General features: G+C 45.3%; 1 protein-coding gene across 15 annotated transcripts in view; it reads left to right on the top strand.

The window, feature by feature from the left end:
- EPB41L2 (erythrocyte membrane protein band 4.1 like 2) overlaps positions 1-26,863 on the top strand; it is a 220,709-nt gene that overhangs the window by 87,462 nt on the left and 106,384 nt on the right. For all 15 annotated transcript variants that reach the window (XM_075597313.1, XM_075597308.1, XM_075597316.1 and 12 more), the window contains one exon: positions 20,581-20,685. In XM_075597313.1, coding sequence (XP_075453428.1) covers positions 20,581-20,685 — 105 coding nt within the window. The remainder of the gene's footprint in view (positions 1-20,580; positions 20,686-26,863) is intronic.

The following is a 26,863-nucleotide window of genomic DNA, read 5'->3' as shown; positions in this document are numbered from 1 at the left end:
AAATCCAGAATTTGACGTCCGTTTTCAATAAGCGGCTTTTAAGACTTAAAGCACCATTTTCATGTTCAGTATGTGATCCAAACCAAAAACACATTTCTTTGAAGTTTTGGTACAGTAGATTCAATACATCGTTTTGAATTGAAAGACATCTAAATAGTTTTGCAAAAGCATATGTACACACAGACACCTCCCAATCCCTGCCCCCGAAAGACACTCCACTTAAATGAAATTCAGATCCTGTGATCAATAAACTCTCACGCTGGAATGTCATTTACTCTGTGGACTATCTGATTAACAGTTGGCTGTTCCCCTGCAGCTTTATTCAGGTTTCACTTTTGAATATGTAATGATACATCTGTTGAGTTTTATATGTCGTTAATGCCTGTGTACTTTAGTTGAATTTTAACCCTACTTTATGGTGTTGGTAAGTAATTTTCCCTCACGATCAACTGCATTGCGTCCAAAGTTGTTAGGCAACCAAACTTCTGTTCCCACCTCGGGGCTTATGTAATGTTTTTCCCCCACCTATCTATGGTTATACTTAGGTTATACTTAGATGTGTTTGTGCTTCCATTCTGTATTTTGAGAGGTCTAAATAACAGGACTGAAATGTTGATCACTTTGAATAAAACACACACGTGTATGGAACGTGCCAACAAATCACCCAATAAGTGGTTGTTTAGTGGGAAAAATTAATAAACCACTATGTACTATAATCAATTCAACCAATCTGTACTCTAATAATTACGTAAAATTGATGCAAGGGGTTAATGAGAAACCAACAGATATAAAGAAATATATATGCGCACACAGTTAGTCTTTGGGGGGGATGAAAGACTGATGCTGCTTGTAGTGCATGTAGTGGTCCTCTTGGTCCACAACGAGTGAAATTATGTATCTGCAAGAACAAGCGCAACAGAGCGCCCCAAATAGTTATACAATTTGTATTAATATTTGAAAAAGCAACCGTAATGCATTCATAAAGGTGCTAGTGTTAACTATTGTAGCATATAGAGGTCTCTGTATGGCCGTCCCTCTGGTGTTCTACACGTTACTTACAACTGGCTCCTCCGGCATTTACTGCTGTCATGGACTCTTCAGTGATGTCACTGTGCAGAGCAATGAAAGCTAGGCTTAGTCCCAAAGATGACTGCCCTACGCGTTTCACAGCTGCTGTTTCGGCTTCATCAGTGCTCCCAGTGAACACCAGAGAGATGTCTGAACTTGCACACACGGAGACCACGAGCGATCTCCGTATGCTAGTTCAGTGATTTTCACCAGGGCTTCTATGGCCGCCATGTGGGGAGAGCTGGGACAACTCTCTCTGCTGTCCCAGGCACGGCGGCACACCAAGTATCTGTGACCCGGTGGCTCCGGAGCTCAGCAGCAGCTGCCCGGTCACTGCTATCCTTCCTCTTCCCTCCTGTCTGCGCCAGAAGTCAATTCAGCTTCCAGCTGACAGGAGAGCGCTGCGGATCGGCGCAGGCTCAAAGAGGTGTGTGTGTGTGTAGGGGGGCAAGAGACTAAGGGAGCAGCGGGTGTGGAGAGAGTGCAAGGGAGAGGGGGGGGTGAGCGCAAGGAAGAGGAGTGGTGAGCACAAAGGAGAGGGGGGAGGGAAAGAGAAAGAGGGGGTAAGGGAGAGTGCAAGGGGGGAATGTAAGGGGTCAAGAGAGCAGGACAGACTAATGGGAGAGTTGGATTGGGGGGGGGGGGGGGTTGGGGTTCCCCAGAATTTCACAATGTAATTCTAGGGCTTCTTAACCAAAAAAAGGTAAATATACAATATAGTGAGCACGCCCAAGATGAGTAGCAAGGTATAGTAAAGGTGCAGAGAACCCAAAGACGCCTACATCCCCCAATATATATATGTGTGTGTGTGTGTGTGTGTGTGTGTGTGTGTACGTGTGTGTACACACACATACACACACATACACACACACACACACACACACACACACACACACACACACACACACACACACACACACACACACACACTGCAAACAGAGAAAGTATGTGAATCAAATGTATTTTTTATACTGAAAGCAAGCACTTAACACCATACATAATGAATACAGACACAGATAAGTAGGAAAAGTGACACAGAATGAGGGTAAGCCACATGCAAAAGAATACTTGGCTCAACTCAAAACCGTGACTGTAGAACAGGCTTAAAAGTGGCAAAAAGGAGTAGGGTGGTATTGGTAAACTGAAAATTATGGGTCACACTGGGGTAGGCAAGCCAGGCAAAAAGGAGAAGCAGGGGGAGGGGAAAAGTAGAAAACAAATGGGAAAGGAAGTGTGTGGGGCTAAGTAACAAAATTAAATAAAGGGGTGCAACGTTTCGGGAATAGTCCCGTCTTAAGGCCTGTTCCCAATGGTAATAGCCAACTCAGTACTTCAGACTGACGCTTCCATGATTAGGACGTTTTCTCCATTGCATTACCTGCTGAACTTGCTTTATTACTGGCACCTGGTAACGTTTTTTTGGGGGTTCTCATGCTGGCACCCAATTGAAGGTAAGTACTGCGATGGCCTAGAAGACGAGACTATTCCTGAAACGTTGCCCCCCTTCTTATTTAATTTTGTTACTAACTCCCCCCCTTTCCCATTTGTTTTTGACTCTTCCCCTTCGCCCTGATTTTTTCCTTTTTGCCACTTTTTAGGCCTGTTCTACAGTCACTGTTTTGAGTTGAGATAAGTATTCTTTTGCATATGGCTTACCCTCGTTCTGAGTGCTGTTTTTTTTTTTTTTTTTTATAAAAGCTTCACTACTTATCTGTATGTTTGTATTCACTATGTATAGTCTTTTTAGTGCTTTCTTTCAATAAATAATATTTGATTCACCTACTTTCTCTGCCTTTTTGTGTCAGTTCCCTTCCTTAATTTTTGACCAAATATATTGATAAATGTATTTAATAATAAACACAGTTGAGCAGAGACTCTCTTTTCGTCTTCCCTTCCTTCTGTTTGGAAATGTGAAGAAAACAAATGTTTTAAAGATCCTTGGAAGTACAACTGTAAACTATGTTAAACATTGTTTCTCTTCCTCAAATATCAGGGTTATGGGTCATCCTGAACTATGTATGTGAACTAAACTTTCTATGCCAAACTTCCTGCTCCTTTTTGTCTTTGCATTTTTTTAAAACTAAACTTATTGGAGAAATAATGTATTCTATATTCTTTCAGTGCTGGAAGAGGCTGCAACTGGCAAATGTTACAGGCCCCATCAGCACTAAAAAGTTTACGTTCTACTGTATTATCATATTTTAATTGTTGTAAGTTTAATACTGCTATGGGCAGCAAGAACATTCCATGTTAGGGCTGGAAAAGAAAAAGATTAGTAACCGCACTGTTGCAACAACTGTACTGGTCCCTAATTTTTTGTCTTTGCATTTTTTTAAAACTAAACTTATTGGAGAAATAATGTATTCTATATTCTTTCAGTGCTGGAAGAGGCTGCAACTGGCAAATGTTACAGGCCCCATCAGCACTAAAAAGTTTACGTTCTACTGTATTATCATATTTTAATTGTTGTAAGTTTAATACTGCTATGGGCAGCAAGAACATTCCATGTTAGGGCTGGAAAAGAAAAAGATTAGTAACCGCACTGTTGCAACAACTGTACTGGTCCCTAATTTTACAAACAGTTTAGGATAGTGAGATGTCTTCTCCTTGAGAGGAAATATTTTTTATTTTTTTTTGTATCCATTCATCTAAAACCGAACACTTCCTCACAACGTAACTGGAATTGGAGCCTTTGTTGTACCAGGTACTGTACAACACTTGTATTTTTTAACCAGTGTAAAAAAAAAAAAAAAACAAACCCCCCCAAAAACCTTCCACTCTGTATAGCAAGGATGCCTCTAAAACCTAATTGTCACGAGAGACCAGGTTTATCAACACATTTATACCGGGATCATATGATTGAACAAAACAAGGAGGTAAAATAAGTTGTAATTTATTTCAGGAAAAGACAAACACAATGTAACACAATTTACACTAAAAATACACTTACTTTGGAAATCTGGGGTAACACAAACTAACTTTCCTAGTTGCAGGGGCTTATGACCAAGCTTACTCTAGTAATCGTTTAAAAAACAAACAGCAAAATAATCCAGGCAGCTTTTCCTTCAAGTAGCCTCTTCCTGCTGGAGACTTGTAATTGGACACTTAGCCTCTGAGAATCTTAGATGACTTACTCAGAGCTTGGACTTCTTGCAACACACATTGAATCACACCTCTGGGATGGTGACTAGCTGTATTATACACTTTGGGACAGGCAGTCCCACAGGTTGTCCACCAATCACCGGCGTGGGAGTTTCATCGCTGATCAATTACACACTTTGCCAGGTTTGTGAAAGCTGAATATATATATTCTGTGGCTTCAGAAAAGTAAGAGGGCATGTGCGCAGATCGCCATCTTGCTCACTTACTATTCTAAGCCCCCCGCAGGCTCAATGCCCAAAAGTCTGGAACAGGTGACAACTGGCCAGGATAGCTTGCCTTCATCCCAGGATGCTAGCACTTAACTTGGCTATCCTGCCCATCTGGCTGCTCACACCTATGGCACAAGTGTTACTCTGATCTATGGGACTTCCAGGAGACTACCCGGCACCAAACCCTGGGGTGGGCAGGAGTTCTCCTTTGATCCCGAGATGAAAAGACCCTGCCATATATTACATGCACAAAGCAAAACATATTTTCTTAAAACACTGCTGCTTAATAAAATATACTTCTATACACGCTTCTGTTATAATATGTTACAGCCTTTTGGTGTATTGAGATAGTGTAAGCTAATCTGCTTCCTTTACACTAGCTTGTATCCCTTACACATGGCAAGGCAACACATGCGCAATACACGGGTCCAAGAGCTAACACTCTAAGCCTAGTTACCCCCTCACCGTCACACTAATGAAATATATAAATGATGGATATTGATACAGGGTTTCCCATTAATAGTAAATTAATGATTGGTTACCTTTTTTTCCTTTCTCCCCATTTCCATCTTTATCTGCCTCCACTACATCACAGGACAGTCCCTTAATATCGGCCACCACCCCTGTGTTACCTCGCTGCCCTTCTATAGACATATAAATGAGCACTTCATATGTGACTCTTTTTTCCTTCTGTTATGTATGCATTTTATTAGATTTATACACAGAGATAAAAGGCTTTGTCTGACAATTATGTAAAAGTGTGTTTCTGTGCCAATTGTTCCCTTAATTACATTATTAGGTAATTTCAGCCTGATTCATCTGCTGCTGCAACATGCCAATTTTGAGTTTTATTACTAAAAAGACAAGTAAACAAAAGCTCATAAAAAGTTGATGCTGAATGTGACACCTGTGTATTCATAGCATGTTTAGATTTTTCAGTTGGTTGTGGCATCTGACCTACTTTGATGTCCCAACCCACCCACCCATTGATATGAAGTCAGATCCTTAAGCGAAACATGGTGTGAGAGCTTATTGGCTTCAGTTTCAGGTGGAGGCTTGTTGGGCCATTTGTTCTCCCATGAATGGGAAGCAGGTGTGCTTTCACATTGCTGACCTTGTTTTCCTTCTAACTTGCAATAACCACATCAAGTGTTACAGAAGAACAAAAGCGGGCAGATTTTGAAAAAAATATGGAGAAAGTGATGACTGTAATTCTGCAAATTCAGTCCTTTAAATGGAAGAACTCCATGTATTTGAACCCCTTTTGGTGGTGTAATGTCTGTCGCAACCAAGGGCTATTGATATTGCGGCACATCAATCACTTGATCAATAGTATAGCGATCACATGTTGTCCACTCGCCCCTTGATGTCAGGAACCGAAGAGGTAACGCATACTAAGTAGGCTTAAAATCTTTGTCGCTTTTCAGTAGTTAGTGGAAACATAGATTGGAAGTAATATACGGTGTATATGTTCTTATACAGAAAAAGATGTAAACATATATAGTAATATCTGTAACAGGTTATGTAGGTATTTGAGTTATCGTTAATGGGCTTAAATCGCTGAGCACTGTTATTTTCAGTATGCTCTGCAATGATGTTAACATCTGTTAGGACTGGGGGACGCAACATTTTGTGGGGGGCGCGTGTCACAAAGGCTCTGTGCTCTTCCCCACAACATGGGCCTCTGTATATCCCTTACCTTGTCTCCGGCTGTATGCAGGTGGCTTGGGGGGCCGTGAGCAGGCAGGGGGGGCGCAGACAAAAACTGTTGCACACCCCTGTCTTAGTACATTATGGGTGCCTGTGCTGTGTGTAGAGCAGCAAATTACATAATTACAACTACCGTATTAGCAGTGCTATAGAACAGTGGTGCGCAAACTGGGGGACGTGGCGGTTAGAGGCCCCCACACTCTTCCCCACGACATTTAAATGAAATGCTGGGGGAGGCGTGAGGCCTCTGTAACTCCCTTACCTGCTCTCTGCCGGTCTTCGGCGATGCTTCGCCATGGCAACGCGGCGTCAAATAATGCTGCGAGGTCATGTTGCGACGCATCACCATGGCAACGAGCATCAAGTGGCGCGGTGACGACCCGCAGCATCATTTGACGCCGAATCCTTGGAGAGGGAGCGCAAACGCTGCTTTGCCGGGCAGGGGGGGGGAGCGCAGCTCAAGAAGTTTGCGCACCTTCTATAGCAGACACAAACGACCACAGTGTGATCCATGGTAGCAGATGCTAGAGCTACATGTGTGACCAGGATGAATAGAAGCAACCAATGTGTCTGCCGACCTGACCATTGATGAGATAAAGATTTCTATCTAAATCCTGATGTTCCCATCCCCATTTTAAAGGTCTATCAATATATTAATGCCACTTAAGTCATGGGGGCTAAAAGGATAAGTCGTATGCTGTTGCTAACATCTTCTCTCTGGAGTCAGATATTTTTAGACATAAATGTCCACTAATTGAATTTTCATAATAATAATAATTCGTGAGGAGCCAGCAATGCCTTTTCAATTAAGCCATTTCCTGCTGCTTTTTATCGATAACATATGATTATTACAGTTTTGCTTGGATGATAGCAGTGTTGTGCAATGTCTTGGAAGTGCAGTATGCCATAATTTAAAGAATATCTTGCTGTTCAGCCAAGTGTAATTACACTTGTGAGAATTAAAATATTCAGGATCTGCCAAGCCTTTCCATTAATATGACCATACTATTAATAAACAGGATTACATTGTTTCTGAAGAGATATTGCGTTTTGTAAAAATGTGTAGATAATATGCTTGAGTGATTTAATGGATGATTTAAGTAACATAGAAAGATATATTGTAAACATCCTTTTTTTTTAGTACAAATAATTTTTATTTGACACCTACATTTAAAAAAAATATATAATAAATCGATGGCAAACTTATTGATTCCACAAACTAAGGACCTATCAAAGAATAAGACAAACATTGATAGATACGTTCCAGGACGAACTTAACTTTTAAGCAGACAAGTTATAGTATCCATTTATGAATAATTGATAACCATTAAATATGACCCAGTTAATGAAATGCTTAGAATAACATTGTCAATGTCAGCCTTAGGCCACATGTATTGTGCCTGTGACGGCGACGCGACGGATGACGTCAACCGTCGCCACCCGAAAAAGTTATAATTTAACTTTCAGCGACGTCGCTGGCGACGGGGTGATTGTTTCAGACTCACATGTGGCGACAGTCACTAAAAAAACAAATTTTAACTCGCTACAAATTTTTTTCCCGAGTCGATTGTTTGTGTTTTCATGCGATGTTGTCATTGCGGGCACTATAAGCGCAGCCTTAGATTGCATGAGTGGCCACTTGTCACCAATCAAGTTACTTTAGCAATATAGAAGCTGATAATTCATTGGACTAATCCAACACAATGTAATGGCAAGATTGTTGTGCTAAAAAAGTACAATACTTAATAAAATGTCCTGGTATTTATGTAGGTCATTGTCATGTACATGTCTGTGGTTACCACCAACTTACGACCTAGGTGTTCACTTCGGAGGTACCTGGTCCCACAGAACAATATTCAGATGAACAAAAAACTAATTTGAAACAGGGGAACAGAGGTTAAAACGTTTCTGAAAATGATGACATCACTTGAAAGGTAATAGGTTCAATTAGAGTTCAGACACTACATACTAAATTTTAGATTTCATTTTACAAAAGGCTTGTACAGAAAGAGCATTACAAAATGACAAAGTATAGTGCAGGGGTGCACAATCTTTCCCCCTGCTCGGCTCCTGGCAAATTATGCCCCAGGGCCATGTGACCCTGTGAGTTACCATGACAACATGTTGGTAGCAAAGTAAGATAGTTACGTGCGGTACCCGGCATTTAAAGAGAGCGGGGGACCCCTGTAACTGCAGCCCCTCCCTCTCCCCCCAAAAATCTTGCGCCCCCCCCCCCCCCCCCCCAGGTTTGCGCACCTCTTGGCTATAGTTTATTGGGCCTAACATTAAAAAAAAAAAAAAAAAAAAATTAAGCCGAAAGGAAGTGCGAGACCCACACATTCAGTAATGTTGAGTTTCCAAATCTGACCTGAATCTTTATCAAAACCTTTTTTTTTTTAAGACAGGCCTGTAGAGGTGTGTCTCGTCGGTTATTTGTCACTTTCCCTTGAACAGACACATTTTTTTTTTATTACTAGATATGTGAGACAAGCATTATTTAAATTCCAATGTAAAGACCGAGTATAAAATACTTTCTCACATTAGTTTACAGATCATGGTACCTGCATCATCATGCTCCTCCCAGACGTACGTATAAATATAGAATATTTTTTTACTATTTGACACTAATTCTGCACTTTTTTACATTTACAGCCACATACATTTGCAGTTCCTATAATTATACAGGACATCACTAAGAATTGTAAAGAACATAATTTATTTTAAGTCCAATTAATCTGTAAGAGTAGGTCCCCGCTGCAGCCGGCGGCGCGCATGACCGCGTGCGTGCCCTCACCAGCCCCTTACCTGCTCTCTAGCTGTCCTGGTACCTCCTCACTTCCTGGCTCACTCTGTGCTGTGACGAGTCAGCCGGCAGGGGATACAAATGGATTGTGTTCACGTGCGGCGTCGTGTCGCATGGTGCGCCAGGGAGCCAATCAGTGGATGTTTAAACTCTGTGGGCAGGAACAGTGAATTGTGAAGCTGTAAATTCCCAGCTCTCTGTTTCAGCTGCCTGTATATTAATTCTTGTACATGTCAGACTGCCCTGACTTGAACATTGCCAAGAGCCCAATGGTGAAATTGCGGATTGTACCTCCTGACACTGCAAAATCTTGCATGATTTCATTATAATCAAGGGAGAAAACTTCTTCACTTCCACGGGGAGCAAGTCTGGCAGGTATCCCCAATAACAAAAATGCCATAAACCATACAAGCCAGCTAAACCAATGGCAGCCTAGCAAAGTTCATGGCTGCGGTCACCCAACCCGTTTTGGCCACGCCCCCCACGCCTAAAAAAAGCTCCCTACACGACGCAAGGCGGGCGTGCAGGTGTGTGCAGTGGGGCCTTAGCCTAATGGTAAATTTGAAGTTTAAAGCTTGCCCATCCAGATGAACAGTTTTGGCACCTGCTTATCCCTCTGTCATTTTAATATGAGCAGTTAGAGTAAGTTGGTTCCTAGAAAACAAAAATGCATTTTCTTAATTGTTTGATCACAGTATCTGGCCTGCACATTAAAGCACGAAACCCTAAGGCCTCGGTCCCGCTGCGCTCGTTGGCGCGGGCGGCCATGTCACGAGTTCCCCACCAGCAGGGGAATCCTCGCGAGCCGGTCCTGGTCCCCCCTGGCGGCACAGCTGACTACACGCTGTGGCGCGTCAGCCGCTAGGAGACACGAGAATGGTGTTTCCTAGCGTTGACGCGTCACGTGGTGTGGCTGTGAGCCAATGGGGAGGGGAGGCTTTGGGAGGAGGAGAGGCTTCGGGGAGCGGGGAGGAGTGTGGAGTGAAAGCAGGTGAGTGCCTGTCTGTGTGTGTGTGTCTGAGTGCGTGCGTGCCTGTCTGTGTGTGTATGTGTGTGCCTGAGTGCGTGAGTGCCTGCCTCTGTCTGTGTGTGTATGAGTGCGTGAGTGCCTGCCTGTGTGTGTGTATGAGTGCGTGAGTGCCTGCCTGTGTGTGTGTGTGTGTATGTATGAGTGCCCGTGTGTGTGTGTTTAAACTTACCCTCAGCAGCTCCAGCCCGAGGGAGGGAGGGGGAGACTAGCGGGTCCCTCCGCTCAAGCCACGCCCCCCCCTCCCTGTCAAGCCTCCCACTCCCGCCCACCTCCCGCTCCGGCTCCCGCTCCCTACAGACCGCATATCGCGGTCTGTGTATGTCAGCGCACCGCCTGTCTGCAGTGCGGGTGCGCTGACTCTGGGAGCGGGGCCTTAGCCTAAGGGCAAGAGGTTGCCAGTATGTCCTGGGGCCCCTGGAATCCCAGACGGGATAATGTAGTGGCTACATCTTCAGGAACCCCTAGCGGTTTCGCCAAGAACAGAAATCTAATGGCGAATGCCAGGCCGTAAAGTGGGTTCTTAAACATGTGCAGGAAATGTGCACTTAGGCCCGAAACTGCACCTTGGCATGGGTGGTATAGCTGTGAATTAGAGCAGGTGCTTTCAAAGTCACTCCCCACACTGTTTTGTATCCACATCGTCATGGTAGTGTGGGTGCGACATTGTAAACTCCCACAGTGATTGAAAAGCTATACCAGCCAAGCTGTCTGCATATACTGAGGTGCAGCTTTGGGGCTTCATCTGTGTCTCTTCCCCCACCTCCCCTTCCCGCCCCCCACAAGCTCAGGACACTATAGTGAGTGGAATCGATCAAAATGTTGGTAATAATCTGAGTGGGAATTACGATTTATTCATTGGGGATTCGCCAGACAAATATTTTCTACCAGGGGGTTCACAATGTGAAGAAGGTTGGGAACCATTGGCATAGTCTAAACATTATAACATTATAACATGAATGCATAAGCCAACAATTTTGCTTCATTCTTGGTCAAGTACTGCCTGATTTTCAAAACATTTTACAAATATCTGCAAATCCCTGTGGGGTCAATATGAACCCGCTGATAAACTGTACGAGATTTTTAGCTACTTTCTGAAAGCTGAACTAGCTAGCAATATTCAAATCGGCCGAAGTGAGAAATTGAATCTGTGGGAAAACAACAAAAATGTAAAGTTTTCTTTTAGATGTACAGTAGTTGGCAAAGAAATGATCAGTCAGATTAATACCATCAGAAAAAGGTGAAAAAGAGGAATTGTGCATTAGCATGTGCAGTAAATTATGTTTAAAGTTAAATCGGGAAATAAGATTTCCAAGAGCATGTGTATGAAGTGTAATTAACTTACAACTTTCTGCCTTTGCTTAAGTAAATTCCATTGTCACTGCAATTCACAGTAAACCAGAAGGCAGGTTTTGGCTTGAATCAGTGTTTGGTAGATTTGATTAGATCCTTATGTTTCTAAAAGCACAATTTCCTTTTACTTGATTTTCTCACTTCTTGTCATATTACAGTTTAACCATGGTCTTCTGGCAAATACTAATGGAAGTTTTGAGTAGGGCACCAGTGTTTTTACAATCAACTGCATTAGGAAGTGAATAGGACAGATATAGCCTTGCATGTAATATGGATGTACACATTAACCAGCAGACTGACATGATCACTATTAACCATACAGTTGCGCATTCTGACCCAACAAGTGTTTGGGGGAAAACACATTTTTATTGCACATACTCATTTCTTTGCAGATAAACATGTTGCCGGCTCCACTGGCAGCTGAGCGGTTATTACCAATATCTGTTGAATTTATGAACAAGTGGCTCGTCTGTTTATTTAAAATTTTGTTCTTCAATTGGGCCACTTCGCATGTCACCCTGATGCATTTTGTGCAGATACATTTAATAAAGGAGCTTTTTTTTTAAAGCAGACTTTCTGGAAAAAATGACGCGCCTCCATATTTCTGTAATAATTCTTAATTTTAGGGCTTTTTAAAATGTATTTATTTTACTTATGGCCCTTTCATCTTTTTTTATAATTTGGGTGGTGAAGCATTGCAAAGCCTGTCACCAGCTTCACATTCACAGTACATGACGTATTGCTTTATATGCTGATGGTATTTTGCTTTTATAACTATATATGTATATATTTTATTAGTTTAGGGCAGCCTTTCTCAACCCTCTTCTTGCGGCATACCAGTCAGAACAGATTTAAGTAATCAGAAATGATTACTCACACGTGTGCACTTATCTTATATGTACTGTATATGTGTGATTAGCTAGTTATCATTGAAGCACGGGCTGGCAGGGGTGTCTCTAGTAGAGGACTTGGAAACCCTGGTCTAGTTTCAAAAGCAAGGTATTTATTAAGTTGTAGCAATGGCAGGTTAGCTGCTCATGACTTTTGCAGATCTGACGAGTTTCTTCTGTAGGGATAATTAGAAAGATAAAATGGCAAAAGGAAATAGCCATACACAACAATATCTGATCTCTTCAGTCACTTATTTTCCTTTTCCATTTTTTTAAATTCTGCTTAATAAAGTGATGTCTTTGTCACCTTCCCTTGTAGTTGGCTCGCCTGCGAGGTTGTAAGGCTACCTGGAATGTCTGTCTTTTACTTAAGCAATTAAAGAGTTTCCTCTCGCCATAACACAGACGAGGAGAATGCTGAGTATTGTGAAGGAGACTGTGTAGCTGACCCATTTTACAAAGCCCTTCAAAAGCTTTTAACGGCAGTGCATCCACCTGGAAACTGCCAATTGTGCGATCTCATTATGAGACAAAGTACGGGCTAACTAATGCCTGCTGATTGCTATGCAGGCTGCTGGATTTTCTCCAGTACTTTTTGCTCTTATGTCGCTGAAATAAATATTTTATCGCAGAAGGCATTGAGGCTTCATTGCATGATCATGTTTTAGGCACGTCTGAGCAAGTGATGCATATTGAAGCTGACGCCAGTTTCATAGCTCCTTGCAGTTCAAGACCATTTGTTGTGCACCCCAAGGAAATATCTGTCCTCTGTGCAATTTCTAGTAGATGTGTGTGCATATATTTAACTCTATCTCTCAACGCTTGACTGAGACCTACAATGATCGTTTGAAGCACTCTTGTACATGGGGACAAATCAGAAATCATGGTTTCGTTTACCTGGTGAAATACAGTTCATACTGAGTGCTTAAATATAGCTCATCTATCTCATATATTACAGGGTTTCCCAATTTCTGTCTTCAATGGGCTAGGTTTTCAAGATGTATCTAATATCCTACTTAACCTTGCTCTAATTCTCACTCTCAACTTGCTTAGGTATCCGTTGCCTTGGCAACCTGACCTGTTTGTTCTTGTGTACTGAGAACGTTGTGTGTTCTGTAACAGTGTGTTATGCTTTGATTTAATGGGGTGATATTTAATTTTTTTAATGAACTACCAGACATGTAATATTTACAGTTGTCTTCCACCTGCTTTTTTGATCTCACAATTCCACCCCCCCCCCGCACCCACCACCTCCTCCCCTCCCATCTTCAGTTTTTTGTTTGATTCACTCATTGTAATAAATTCAAAGGTAAAAAGTATTAAAAAATTGTCAGAGCCGTGGTTAGGAATTTTATGATGGTTTTATTGTTATCTGTTTTACTTTAGTGCAGTAGAAAAGGCCATGGATTGATTGTACAATTTATTCACAGAGAGACCCCCGTCAATGTCTTCAGGATGGATGCTGTAATTAAATGGCTACTGCCCTGTCCACATTCTCCTCTGCATGGCCAGATTTATAACCATGTTATCAAACTTTTACATAATAGTGATCAGTTCATGAATAAAGATGAATGGTGACAAAACAATCTTGTGCACTTGAGGTCCTGCTCCTCATCTGCCCTCACAGTCCACACATTTCTTCACATAGGGAGGAGGGGTGCAACCTCATGGGGGGGAAATCAAAAGAAAAATGTGTATACAGTAGTAGGTTCAGATTTAACAAGTTCAGATCTGCAGTCGTAATGTACTCACATCTTCATAGTTACTGTGGTCTCATTGTCCTTGATTGTAGAATGGAAGAGAAGAAAAGTAGAAAACTTGTGCAGTAGTTTGTTGTAGATTTTTTTTTTTAACATTTAAATACATCTTAAATGTATCTGAATCGCGTAGTTAAAGCATTCTCACGCCTCCAGGTATGGGGCCTTTCTGTGTGCGTTCCGCCTTTTACTTTTGGTTTCCATGATGTCATTTCGGAGGCTGCTCCAACACTCAGGCTATAGCTTGGTTTGTAGACCCAGTACGTTTTGCCAAGCGACTTCCTTAAGGGTTTGATTACGCCCGCGCTCCCATCATTCTTCAATATCCTAGTGCCCCAATTGTAAATTAGCTCTTTAGTTACACAGCTGAATCAATTAGAATACTAAAATAGACATTTATTACAACAAATTCATGCATCATTAATATATACACCACAAAACCTTTGCTTCTGCAAAACCATATCATATAAGTATGTAGAATTGCATTTTTAAAGTGGGGATTTGGACAGTGAGATACTAAAATATCAAAAGTAGTAGTGCGTGCATAATGACATCACAGTAAGATCATTTTAACATCCCGAACCATTAATCAATTCATAACCTAATTGTATTGATGCAGCAGGTTTGATTGGATAACATTTTTTACATAGGTTATATACTTAAGAAATAATTTTTATCTGTACAAGAAGTATAAATTAAAATACGAACAAATTAATAACTAAAATATATCCTAATTTCCAAATGATCTATATATGTACTGTATATATTTGCCTCCGTATTGACAACTGTCACCATTTGCTACCACGTCTTCTTTTCTCTGACTAGTAACTTGTCTCGATCTCTGAAATCTTGTCTTCTAGAATCTCCTATTTACGTTATTAAAACTTTCCGTCGCAAATGTCATATGTGCTCTTAAGTAAATATACCATATAATATAGTGCCAATGTGCACTGTCTACATATCTTTGCAAAGAACCCTATGAATGTTCAGAAGAATTTAAAATGGAGGATAATAAAACGAAGAATCACTTTGAAGTATTTAAAGTCTTATTAGAATGTAGCAGTTTCCATAATTACTTAGAAATACTATACTGCTGTAAAATAATGGTTTGGAGAGCATTAATCGGAATCGTTGTGTTTTATTAAATCTGCCTTGTAATTCCTTAGAATGACTGCAGCATTATTCATGTTCAGTTATAGGCTGCTGTTAAGTGATACAGAAGGTGTATCAGCATGTCACCTTTTTGCAATTGCTTTTTAGTTATTTAAGTGGAGGCTACACATTTTCTGTTGATTTTATGATACATTACAGGTCTTCAAAATTTTACATCAGCAAAGGGGCTGGAATCTAACGAAAGGAGTCACGTCCGTAAAATGGCAGATCACCATTCAAGATGGTTAAGACGGTTTATGTCGGTAAAAAAGCATTGTAACATCTTGATTTATCTAAAGTGGGAGGAAAAATCTATTGCTTTTTATTTTACCTACAAATCTTCATAAAACTTATTTCATATGTATAATGGTAATGGTTTAGCTGGAAAGTACAGGTTTGGACATAGCACTTGGGAACAAATGACAAATCCTGTTCCGGAGAAGAATGCCTTTATACCTTGTATGCAGGGCTTTTGTGTACACCCTAGCTCAAAGCCATGCTAACGAAATATTTCAGTTACTGCTCTGTCTGTTCCATTGTGATTATTTCATCAATGTCAGCTAAGCACACAATCACTTTAGTGTGAGAAGGGCCTACACATAAACGGTTAGCAATGTTTCCCTGGAATGACACTGGCGCATGAAGTCTGCTCAGAATGGCAGTGTAAGCACTTCAATAAATGCTTCTCTGCTGCCAGACCACAAAAAATGCCATATTTTTGTGCGAAATGTTAAATGCCACAAATAACAAGACATCCATGTAGGATTCCTTGGGGTAAACTGCCTTGTTTGGGTTACAAAAGAAATTGTTTCTAATATGTAAATGTCTACAAACTTGACATTAAAAAGCCTTGCCTATTCTGTCTGTGATGTACATGGATTGTGGCTATTTCAGTTCACGTGGCACATTCCCATATCGGGGCAAATAAATTGAAACATTTCAATGCATTCCAAACCAAATGGAGATTTAATAAAATAAGAATACTTTCTTACCTGTAGTACACACTTTTTTTTATGTCTGTTTTTCTTTTTAAACCACATTAACCAGGTTTGAGCAGGATGGGCATGATATGGCTTAAGTTTTCTAGTCTAATGTGTAAATCCATGGAAGGACTACGGCGTTTTAACTTAATGTAGGTCTATATAGAAAATGGTCAAGTGTCCTAAGCTAATGTAAATATAATATAATTACTAAACGTATATCGTATACACCTATGGTGGACTTCCACTCACTTACAGTAACTTGCTCTGCTGCTTATCGTACTTCATTTTTTTGTTTTAATATTTTGTATTGCCGTATATTATTTTGAAGTATTCTTTACATATTGCCATTTGAGAATTTTGAAGCTTGACTATTACTGTTGTCTAGATGATTTTTTTTTTTTTTTTTAATAATATCACTACAATCCCCTTATTGAAAGTTTTGAGACGGCTTTCAGTATTCAACTTTAGCGATTAAAAGCAAACATTCAATTCCTTTTTTTTTTTTTCCAGTCTTTGTTTGATCAATCATTGAACAGATGTTCCTGGCAGTCAAATGTTATAGCAGCAAGTGACTTGTTTCCCAGGTTCCTCTATTTGTCTAGTTTCAGATAATAGAACTCTTGGCTGGCTGTTTTATGTATTGTCAAGAGAAAATGACAGAGGGCAAATACTTTTGTTGTGATATTCTGACCTGAAGGACTCAAACCCTGGATATCTTAAGACTTTTTACTTATCTAAAAGTTGACGGTAGCTTATTTGGCATATTACTAGACCAGACAGAGTGAGTTATTCACAGCCAGGCTTGCTGTAGTCCAGGGGTGGCCAACTCCAGTCCTCAAGGACCAAAACAGGTCAGGTTTTAAGGATATCCCTACTTCAGCACAGGTGGCTTAGTTGTTGACTGCGCCACTGATTGAGCCACCACTGCTGAAGCAGGAATATTCCTATTACCTGACCTTGTTGGTGGCCCTTGAACTGGAGTTGGCCACTCCTGTGCTATGCACACCTACTTCAGTGCATTTGCTGCTTGTGCCATAGGTTGCATGACATGGTCATCTTCCCTTCACTAGACTTCAGGGCAGAGCAACTTTTATTCAATTCTTATTTGTGGTGTCAATTGGACTTATAAATATGGGCTTGCACTAAAATAAAGTTTTGATTTTTTCTTCCACAGTATAATATGTTTTGTTGTCCTTTCTCTTGGGCCAATAAAATATATTGACAAACTTCTGTTGATTTTGGTAATCTTGCTACATTTTTCATGCTTTAAAAACCCAATCATTTGAAAGGTTAATGCAACTTATGTAATCTTATTATACTATATTTCTCAAAGTGTTCTATGTGTCTGTGTCTGTCCTGTGTCTCCCTGTGTCCCTAGCGGCAATCACATTGGACCTTTGGCCTGTCACTCTGCCTCAGGCCAATGAGATGGCTCCCTTGGCCCGCCCGCCCCCATCCCCCTCTCATTGGCCTGAGGCGGAGTGACGGGCCAAAGGACACACACACACACAACACCTTGGCCTCAATCTCTCCCGTCAGTCGGACCGCAGCTCACCTTCCACCCCCCCCCTTTCTCCCGGTGCCCCTCACTCTCCCCCACCTCCCCCAAACCCGCACGCACCGCAACATCCCCAGCCGCACTATCACGTGCACCGGCTCCCGGGCGGAGGGGAAGCGCGGCGCAGCCTACTGCTCCAGGCTCCTCCCCCCTCGCTCCCAACGAGGAACTGAGGGGAAGCGCGGCACGGGCCTCCTGCACTCCCCCGGCCTCCTGCACTCCCCCGGCCTCCTGCACTCCCCCTCACCGGCTCCCGGACAGTGGGGAAGCGCGGCGCAGGTCTCCTGCCCCAGCCTCCCACTCTTGCCCCCCCCCCGCCAGCTTCCCGAACCCACCTCCTGCCCCAGCCAGATACCACGGGGATATCCGTGCCAGGAGGAGAACCGTCTGCCGCCAGGAACCACCACCCGGTCAAGGTAAGTCACCCACCGTCTCCCACCCACGCACTGTCACCCAGTTACCCACCGTCTCCTACCCACCCACTCACCCATCCACCCACACACCCACCCAGTCACCCGCACATCCACCCAGTCACCCACACATCCACCCAGTCACCCACATATCCACCCCTTCACCCCCCCCCCCCCGGCCCTGCCCTTCACCCCCTCCACCCCCAGCCCTGCCCTTCACCCCCCCCCCCCCCCGGCCCTGCCCTTCACCCCCCCCCCCCCCGGCCCTGCCCTTCACCCCCCCGGCCCTGCCCTTCACCCCCCCCCCCCCCCGGCCCTGCCCTTCACCCCCCCCCCCCCCCGGCCCTGCCCTTCACCCCTCTCCCCCCGGCCCTGCCCTTCGCTCCTCTCCCCCCTCCCTGCCCTTCGCCCTCTCGCCCCCCTCCCTGCCCTTCGCCCCCTCGCCCCCCTCCCTGCCCTTCGCCCTCTCGCCCCCTCGCCCCCCTCCCTGCCCTTTGCCCCCTCGCCCCCCTCCCTGCCCTTCGACCCCCACCCTGCCCTTCCCCGCCCCTCCACGCCCCCCGCCCCAGCAATCACGGGCAACGGCGGGTTTATCAGCTAGTATGTTAATATAATTTGACTTTTTGAACTGCCTCTTACCTTGGTCACTACAAGGAGCCTATTGTCAGAAACCTAATTCATGTAGGACAAGATTCCTTTTATAATCCTTTTTCGGAACAGGAGAAGAGTGAATATGGCTTCCATTAAAAACATTAATTGATATTCAGTACGTTGTGAAACCCTTTAAATATTAGAAGGGAAGTTAATGCATTACAAATGCATGTTTTACAGACACTTCTAGCACAATAAGATTAAAAAACTGTTCTGCAAACTCTACATTTTTGTTTGATTTCCTTAAAACGAATATAAATGTTTTCCTCTTTGTTACACATGTTCACATTTCTAATACATTATGAATCAAAGGTTAAAATGATGCCTGGTATAATTTGCAAATGACTAAAGGGGGGTATTCAGTAAGCTCCAACGTGGCTAATCAATCCTGAAAACCGCCTATTGACTTGAATGGGAATTTTCATGGCGACCACTGTGCGCTGACTGAATTAGCCCCAAGAGCAACGATCTTGTGTTTGTGGTGCAATACTCGCATGGCGGAAAATAATCTTTGTATGATTAGTATTTTATGTTGGCACTGTTAAATTACCATTTTAGTCAATATTTTTGTTCTCAAGGGGACCTTCCTCACACCTAGGGAATGAAATGTTGATCAAGCTGATGAATAAAGAAGCAATCCCCCTATCAAATTGGTCTTTATTTTTCACCTTACCTTATCCATGGTCTCCGACCTCTGGGAAACCCTCTGTTCCCCGGTATAAAGACATTTGAATGTTTTATAGGTTCTTCAAAATATTTTAATTTTTTTTAAATGTGGGTATTTTTTATTTTTATATTTATATTTATTTAAATTGTAAAAAGGTTTTACTGGGAAGTAATAAATTGAGAGTTACCTCTCGTTTTCAAGTATGTCCTGGGCACAGAGCTATAAAAAAATACATGGTTACATTTCATGGACAGATCGAGTTGGAAAATTGGGTAGAGGGGATAAAGGACGTGTGAGTTTCAGATTGAAATAGAGCAGCTTTAAGATCGGCAAATGGCTCACACCCTTTGGCTTCCTTTCGCATGCGCCATTGGCTGTCCGTCTTTGGGGCAACACAGATGTACACTGGGGTGGTTGAGATTCAATGCAGCTGTGAACAAAACGTTCTTTGTCCTCTTGGCTCATTAACATTCCAGTGGGTGGGGTTGGCGTTCCACAAAGTACAAGCAAATGTTGACCCTTAGTAAGCTGGTCCTGTGCAGAGGGGAGCAACTCTTGGGGAGCCCCATCAGGCTGTCCGCATTTGGGGCAATGCAGATGTACATGATCACAAATAGAAATCCAGCACCCTCTCAATGACGTTGCAGCTTTCTATTGGCTGCCAAAGCGAGCTTTGACCCTGCAACGGTTTTTGTTTTTAATTTGCATATCTAATTGCCTGATGCTAACTCTGCAAAAACCGGAACATACCAGATGCCATATAGCTGTATGTACTACTTCTTTTCTTTGCAAGTTTTCTGTTTGTACAGTGTACCATGTGATCTTCAGGGCCTTCATAGAAACTTCTTCCTTTTCATGTAAAAAGAATTAGCGGGGGGAAGGGGGGACTAATCCTTTGCCAAACAAAACAGATTTTTAATGTACTAATCCTTAATAAACCCATTTTTTTATTTACTCAATTGTATAGAAAAAACGACTAGTATCCAAGCAAATGTGACCACACATCTTTGCTTGGATAGTAGTAATTTTTTTCTATGATATTGTGGGTAGTTCAGATGTTTTGTTTCGCATTTCATCTTTTGAATGTTGTATGTTTAGTTTGTAATTATGTAATGAATGCCAGATTATACAATTGATACAATGGAAAGATTACATAGAATTTGTACCTGTCTTTTAACAGAAACGTGCAAAAGGACAGGCATTATTTGGCAGGGTCTGTGAACATCTCAACTTACTGGAAAGTGATTATTTTGGTCTGATCTATCGTGATCATGCTGAGCAGAAGGTAAGATTTGCTCCTTAATTTATTTAAATTTTTTTTTTTACTACAATTGCTTAATGATAATCTTTTGCTGTTAAAGGTGTAATCCCTCTGTCACATACGGCACCTTTGAGCACGTGGCCTGTATATGTTTAATATACAGCAGGGCCCCGCTTCTCGGCGCTCCGCATTTCGGGGATACGGCGGCACTGAGAAGGGGGCCGCCATGTTGGAGCCTAAATTATGCATTTGCTGAACGGGCGGTTGCGCCCTGCGCGCATGCACAGACCGTAGTTTGCGCGCGCAGACCATAGGTCACGCATTAGCAGAACGGAAAAATTGCCGGTTTGCGAATGTGCAGAATGGAAAATAGCCGGGTCCGCTTTCCAGCGATTTTCACTATATGGCGGGCCCCTGGAACGGAACCCGCCGTATACCCGGGGCCCTGTGTACAGCTAACTATCTGACTCACTTTTCAGCTTCCGCAAAGTTCCCTCAAATTAGTAATATCTTCCTAAATCCATCCCCATATACCATCTGTCACGAACAACACTCTAGTGAGCACGTGACTTGGATATGCAACCAGTGTTAATACACCCGGCTACTCTAGCCAACTCACCTTTTCTCCTGCGCAGGGTACTTTAAATTAGTTTATATTTACCTCTTACTCTATTGCAATCCATATTTACTCGCTTCCACCACCCAAGAAAAAGTCTAAGGTCCCTGCTTATTAAAGAAAAACTATGCATTTAACACACATCTGTTGTAGCAAAATGTGTATGAAAATGTACTTTATCTCTATAGAAAGAGCCCAAACAGTTCATTCAAAGCCCAAAGCATCACTTATTAAAATTTTATTTGTATGTGTGTATACAATTAGGTCCGGAAATAATTGGACACTGATACAAGTTTTGTTATTTCGGCTGTGTACCAAAATTAATTCAAGTTACAGTTAAATAATGAATATGGGCTTAAAGTGCAGTCTATCAGCTTTAATTTGAGGGTATTCACAACCAAATTGGAGGAAGGGTTTAGGAATTACTTCTCTTTAATATGTAGCCCCCTCTTTTTTTTTTTTCAAGGGACCAAAAGTAATATTCTAATTCTAGTTAGCTCATATTCATTATTTAACTGTAACTTTAATTTATTTTGGTACACAGCTGAAATAACAAAACTTGAATCAGTGTCCAATTATTTCCGGACCCAACTGCGTGCTTGTGTATATGTATGTATGTGTGTGTGTGTGTATATGTATGTGTGTATACTGTAATATAAATCTTTTAACCTTTCAAATGGAAGAATAGAGGGACAAACCTATGGAATTGCATTGATTTGTTTTTCATCCAAATCAAATACTACTACATTAAATATATACACGGTTAACACCCCAAACAGGCATTAACCCATTCGAGTTATTGGGAGTTAACGCCAGGTGGGTTTGTTAACCTGTAACAGAGCTTGATGAATCATGCATGGGGTTAGTGTCACTGGCTTTGCTTTAGAAAGATTAATTTACCCTTAAAATAGCTGTTTTACTTATTTGTATCCTGTGAAAAGTTCATATGCTTTGTATTTCTCTTGAGCCACTGGATTTAAATTGGCTGGCCATGTTTATCTGTTTGATTAATGACAGGGCAACTACAGCCCTGAGTTTATCCAAAATAAAAAACTGTTATGATTTATATACTGTATTCAAACTTGCTTGATGCATTGCTTATTAAAATACCTGCGTTCTCAGAGTCCGACCGCTTGGCTTAAAACTGTACAATTGTTAATTTCTGAAGTGTGTGTGTTTTTTTTTTTGTTGCTATGTACATATCTAGACATTACCATTATTTTAGTGCCATCTTTTTTTATCTCATTGATCTTCACATCATTTCCCAGAGCTCTAATGCAGGGGTGCGCAAACTATTTGAACTGGTCTTAACCCCCTCCCCCCCTACGCCCCACCTGCCTCTCTGCTGCTCGCACCCCCCTTATCTCTTTTGCTGGCATCAAATGACACAGCGGGTTTGTGACGTCGCGTCACATGATCCCGGTGCATTGCTTTTGTGACTCGTCAGCACCAAGCCTCTGAATCCCGGTAAGTGAAGTTGCAGGGGCCTCACGTGATCCCCCGGCATTTAATTGAAATGCCATGGGGAAGAGCGCGGGGCCTCTGCGCGCCCCCCACTTTGCGCACCCCTGCTCTAAAGTATGGGCGGCATCTGCCTGAGGTTTCTGTATCCTCACTCTTTTTAAACGTTATTTTCAATACCATTATGCAGTGCACCATTCCTATTAATAAAATATTGCTTTAAAATACCTTCCCTTGGTTGAATATATTTTTGTGATTTTTTTTTCCTAGGTCAAACTGTATGCCAGTTCACATTTAAATTTGACACATTTGAATGCTTCAATAGTTTTTTCTGTGAGATGATATAATACGTCTTGACATTTTGTCAGTGTGCAGAGGCTTTTTAGATTCACACTAGCCTGCACTGTTATGAAGAATATCCATTGTTTGTCTATCTCATTTTGACTCAACCCTAATGCATTTGCAGTCACAAAAAAATAAAATAAAAAAAATTAAGAATTGTTTTCTTTTGGCACCAGCTCACTCTGATTCAATTTTTCCTGTTGTGGCTGCTGCCTCTTTAGATTAAAATGCCTCAAATGTGACCTCCAGCCCAAGTAGTGCTGAACGCTGAATGATGTGTTTCTCGTTCCTGTGCAGTCAGTACAGTGACCCATTTATGAGCCAGCTGTTGTGCTGGATTGCAGCTGCGGAGCGGGCGAGTTGAATGCCAGGCACTCTTGTGTGTGGAGCGCCATAGCTGCTCCCAGACATCGTGCCAAAGGTACCAGAAGAGGGGATTCCAGCAACCCTTGACATCAGTATTCTGTGCAGCTGGTAGACACGGCTTCAAGTAAAATAAGACAGACATTTGAAACTCTTCTGGGTTTTTGTTTGTTTTTGTACCAGTGGCGGTCCAAGTGATTTTATGACTCTGAATATACTTTACATATATTTATATTTTGAGTATGATTTGGAAAGGATCATTATTTTATCTACTATCTATCATGGCCTGTGTCCCTAGCAGCAATCTCATTGGTCCCTTGGGCCGCCCGCCCCCGCACACCTCTCATTGGACTCACACCACCCCCATGGCCCGCCCCCCACACCTCTCATTGGCCTGAGGCGGAGTGACGGGCCAAAGGTCCAAAAAAACACACACGCACACGCACACACACACACCTCTCTGTCCCCTCCTCCCCCCCATCACACTCACCTCCCCCCCTCCCCGGTGCTCCACTCACCTCCGCTCACCTCCCTCCCGCTCCACTCACCTCCCGCTCCACTCCATTCCCTCCCGCTCCACTCCCTCCCCGGCGGGGGCACACGCGGCCACCTAATAGGCGCCCGGAAGGCACTCCACTCCCTCCCGCACTCACCTCCCTCCCGCTCCACTCCCTCCCGCACTCACCTCCCTCCCACTCCACTCCCTCCCGATCCACTCCCTCCCCGGCGGGGGGACACGCGGCCACCTAAGACGCGCCCGGAAGCCGCTCCACTCCCTCCCGCTCCACTCCCTCCCGCACTCACCTCCCTCCCACTCCCTCCCGCTCCACTCCCTCCCGCTCCACTCCCTCCCGCACTCACCTCCCTCCCACTCCCTCCCGCTCCACTCCCTCCCGCTCCACTCCCTCCCGCACTCACCTCCCTCCCACTCCACTCCCTCCCGATACACTCCCTCCCCGGCGGGGGGACACGCGGCCACCTAACAGGCGCCCGGAAGCCGCTCCACTCCCTCCTGCACTCACCTCCCGCACTCACCTCCCTCCCACTCCACTCCCTCCCGATCCACTCCCTCCCCGGTGGGGGGACACGCGGCCACCTAAGAGGCGCCCGGAAGCCGCTCCACTCCCTCCCGCTCCACTCCCTCCCGCTCCACTCCCTCCCGCACTCACCTCCCTCCCGCTCCACTCACCTCCCTCCCGCACTCACCTCCCTCCCACTCCACTCCCTCCCGATCCACTCCCTCCCCGGCGGGGGGACACGCAGCCACCTAAGAGGCGCCCGGAAGCCACTCCCTCCCGCTCCACTCATCCCGCTCCACTCCCTCCCGCTCCACTCCCTCCCTCCCGCTCCACTCCCTCCCGCTCCACTCACCTCCCTCCCGCTCCACTCACCTCCCTCCCGCACTCACCTCCCTCCCCGGCGGGGGGACACGCGGCGCCTAAGATGGCGGCGCCCCGAAGGCGTGTGTGTGTGTCACTGTGTGTGTGTGTGTCTCACTGTGTGTGTGTCTCTCACTGTGTGTGTGTGTGTGTGTGTGTGTGTCTCACTGTGTGTGTGTGTGTGTCTCTCACTGTGTGTGTTGACAGTGTGTGTGTGTGTGACACTGTGTGTGTGTCTCACTGTGTGTGTGTGTGTGTCACTGTGCGTGTTACACTGTGTGTGTCTCTCACTGTGTGTGTGTCTCTCACTGTGTGTGTCACTGTGTGTCTCTCACTGTGTGTGTCACTGTGTGTGTGTCTCTCACTGTGTGTGTCACTGTGTGTGTGTCACTGTGTGTGTGTCTCTCACTGTGTGTGTCACTGTGTGTGTCACTGTGTGTGTGTCTCTCACTGTGTGTGTCACTGTGTGTGTGTCACTGTGTGTGTGTCTCTCACTGTGTGTGTCACTGTGTGTGTGTGACACTGTGTGTGTGTAACTGTGTCTTTGTCACATGGGGGGGCAGGAGGGGAGAGAGAGGGGGGAGCGGAGAAACATACAGGGGGAGTGGAGTGGAGTGGAGTGGAGAGACCCGGAAATTTTAACCAACCCACCCCCCTCCTGTCCACTCTCCCCTCCTCCCGTCCGCTCTCCCCCCCCCCGCCTCCTCCCGTCCGCTCTCCCCCCCCCTCCTCCTCCCGTCCGCTCTCCCCCCTCCTCCTCCTGTCCGCTCCCCCCCCTCCTCCTCCCGTCCGCTCCCCCCCTCCTCCTCCCGTCCGCTCCCCCCCCTCCTCCTCCCGTCCGCTCCCCCCCTCCTCCCGTCAGCTCCCCCCCCTCCTCCTCCCGTCCGCTCCCCCCCCTCCTCCCGTCCGCTCCCCCCCTCCTCCTCCTCCCGTCCGCTCCCCCCCCTCCTCCTCCTCCCGTGCGCTCCCCCCCCTCCTCCTCCCGTCTGCTCTCCCCCCCCCCTCCTCCTCCCGTCTGCTCTCCCCCCCCCATCTCCTCCCGTCTGCTCTCCCCCCCTCCTCCTCCCGTCTGCTCCCCCCCCCCTCCTCCTCCCGTCCGCTCTCCCCCCCCTCCTCCTCTCGTCCGCTCTCCCCCCTCCTCCTGTCCGCTCTCCCCCCCCCTCCTCCTCCCGTCCGCTCTCCCCCCTCCTCCCGTTCGCTCTCCCCCCCCTCCTCCTCCCGTCCGCTCTCCCCCCCCTCCTCCCGTCCGCTCTCCCCCCCCTCCTCCTCCCATCCGCTCTCCCCCCCCCTCCTCCTCCCATCCGCTCTCCCCCCCCTCCTCCTCCCATCCGCTCTCCCCCCCTCCTCCTCCCGTCCGCTCTCCCCCCCTCCTCCTCCCGTCCGCTCTCCCCCCCTCCTCCTCCCGTCCGCTCTCCCCCCCCTTCCTCCTCCCGTCCGCTCTCATCCCGTCCGCTCTCCCCCCCCCCTCCTCCTCCCGTCCGCTCTCCCCCCCTCCTCCTCCCGTCCGCTCTCCCCCCCTCCTCCTCCCGTCCGCTCTCCCCCCCCTCCTCCTCCCGTCCGCTCTCCCCCCCTCCTCCTCCCGTCAGCTCTCCCCCCCTCCTCCCATCCGCTCTCCCCCCCTCCTCCTCCCGTCAGCTCTCCCCCCCTCCTCCCATCCGCTCTCCCCCCTCCTCCTCCCGTCCGCTCTCCTCGTCCCGTCCGCTCTCCCCCCCCTTCCTCCTCCCGTCTGCTCTCCCCCCCCTCCTCCTCCCGTCCGCTCTCCCCTCCCGTCCACTCTCCCCCCCCTCCTCCCGTCCGCTCTCCCCCCCTCCTCCTCCCGTCCGCTCTCCCCCCCTCCTCCTCCTGTCCGCTCTCCCCCCCCTCCTCGTCCCGTCCGCTCTCCCCCCCCTCCTCCTCCCGTCCGCTCTCCCCCCCCTCCTCCTCCCGTCCGCTCTCTCCCCCCCACCACCTCCTCCCGTCCCGCTCTCCCCCCCTCCTCCTCCCGTCCGCTCTCCCCCCTCCTCCTCCCGTCCGCTCTCCCCCCCTCCTCCCGTCTGCTCTC

This window comes from Ascaphus truei, chromosome 4 (genome assembly GCF_040206685.1).
Source record: "Ascaphus truei isolate aAscTru1 chromosome 4, aAscTru1.hap1, whole genome shotgun sequence".
In the NCBI taxonomy this organism is placed as follows: domain Eukaryota; kingdom Metazoa; phylum Chordata; class Amphibia; order Anura; family Ascaphidae; genus Ascaphus; species Ascaphus truei.
This window is presented reverse-complemented; position numbering and strand designations above follow the sequence as displayed.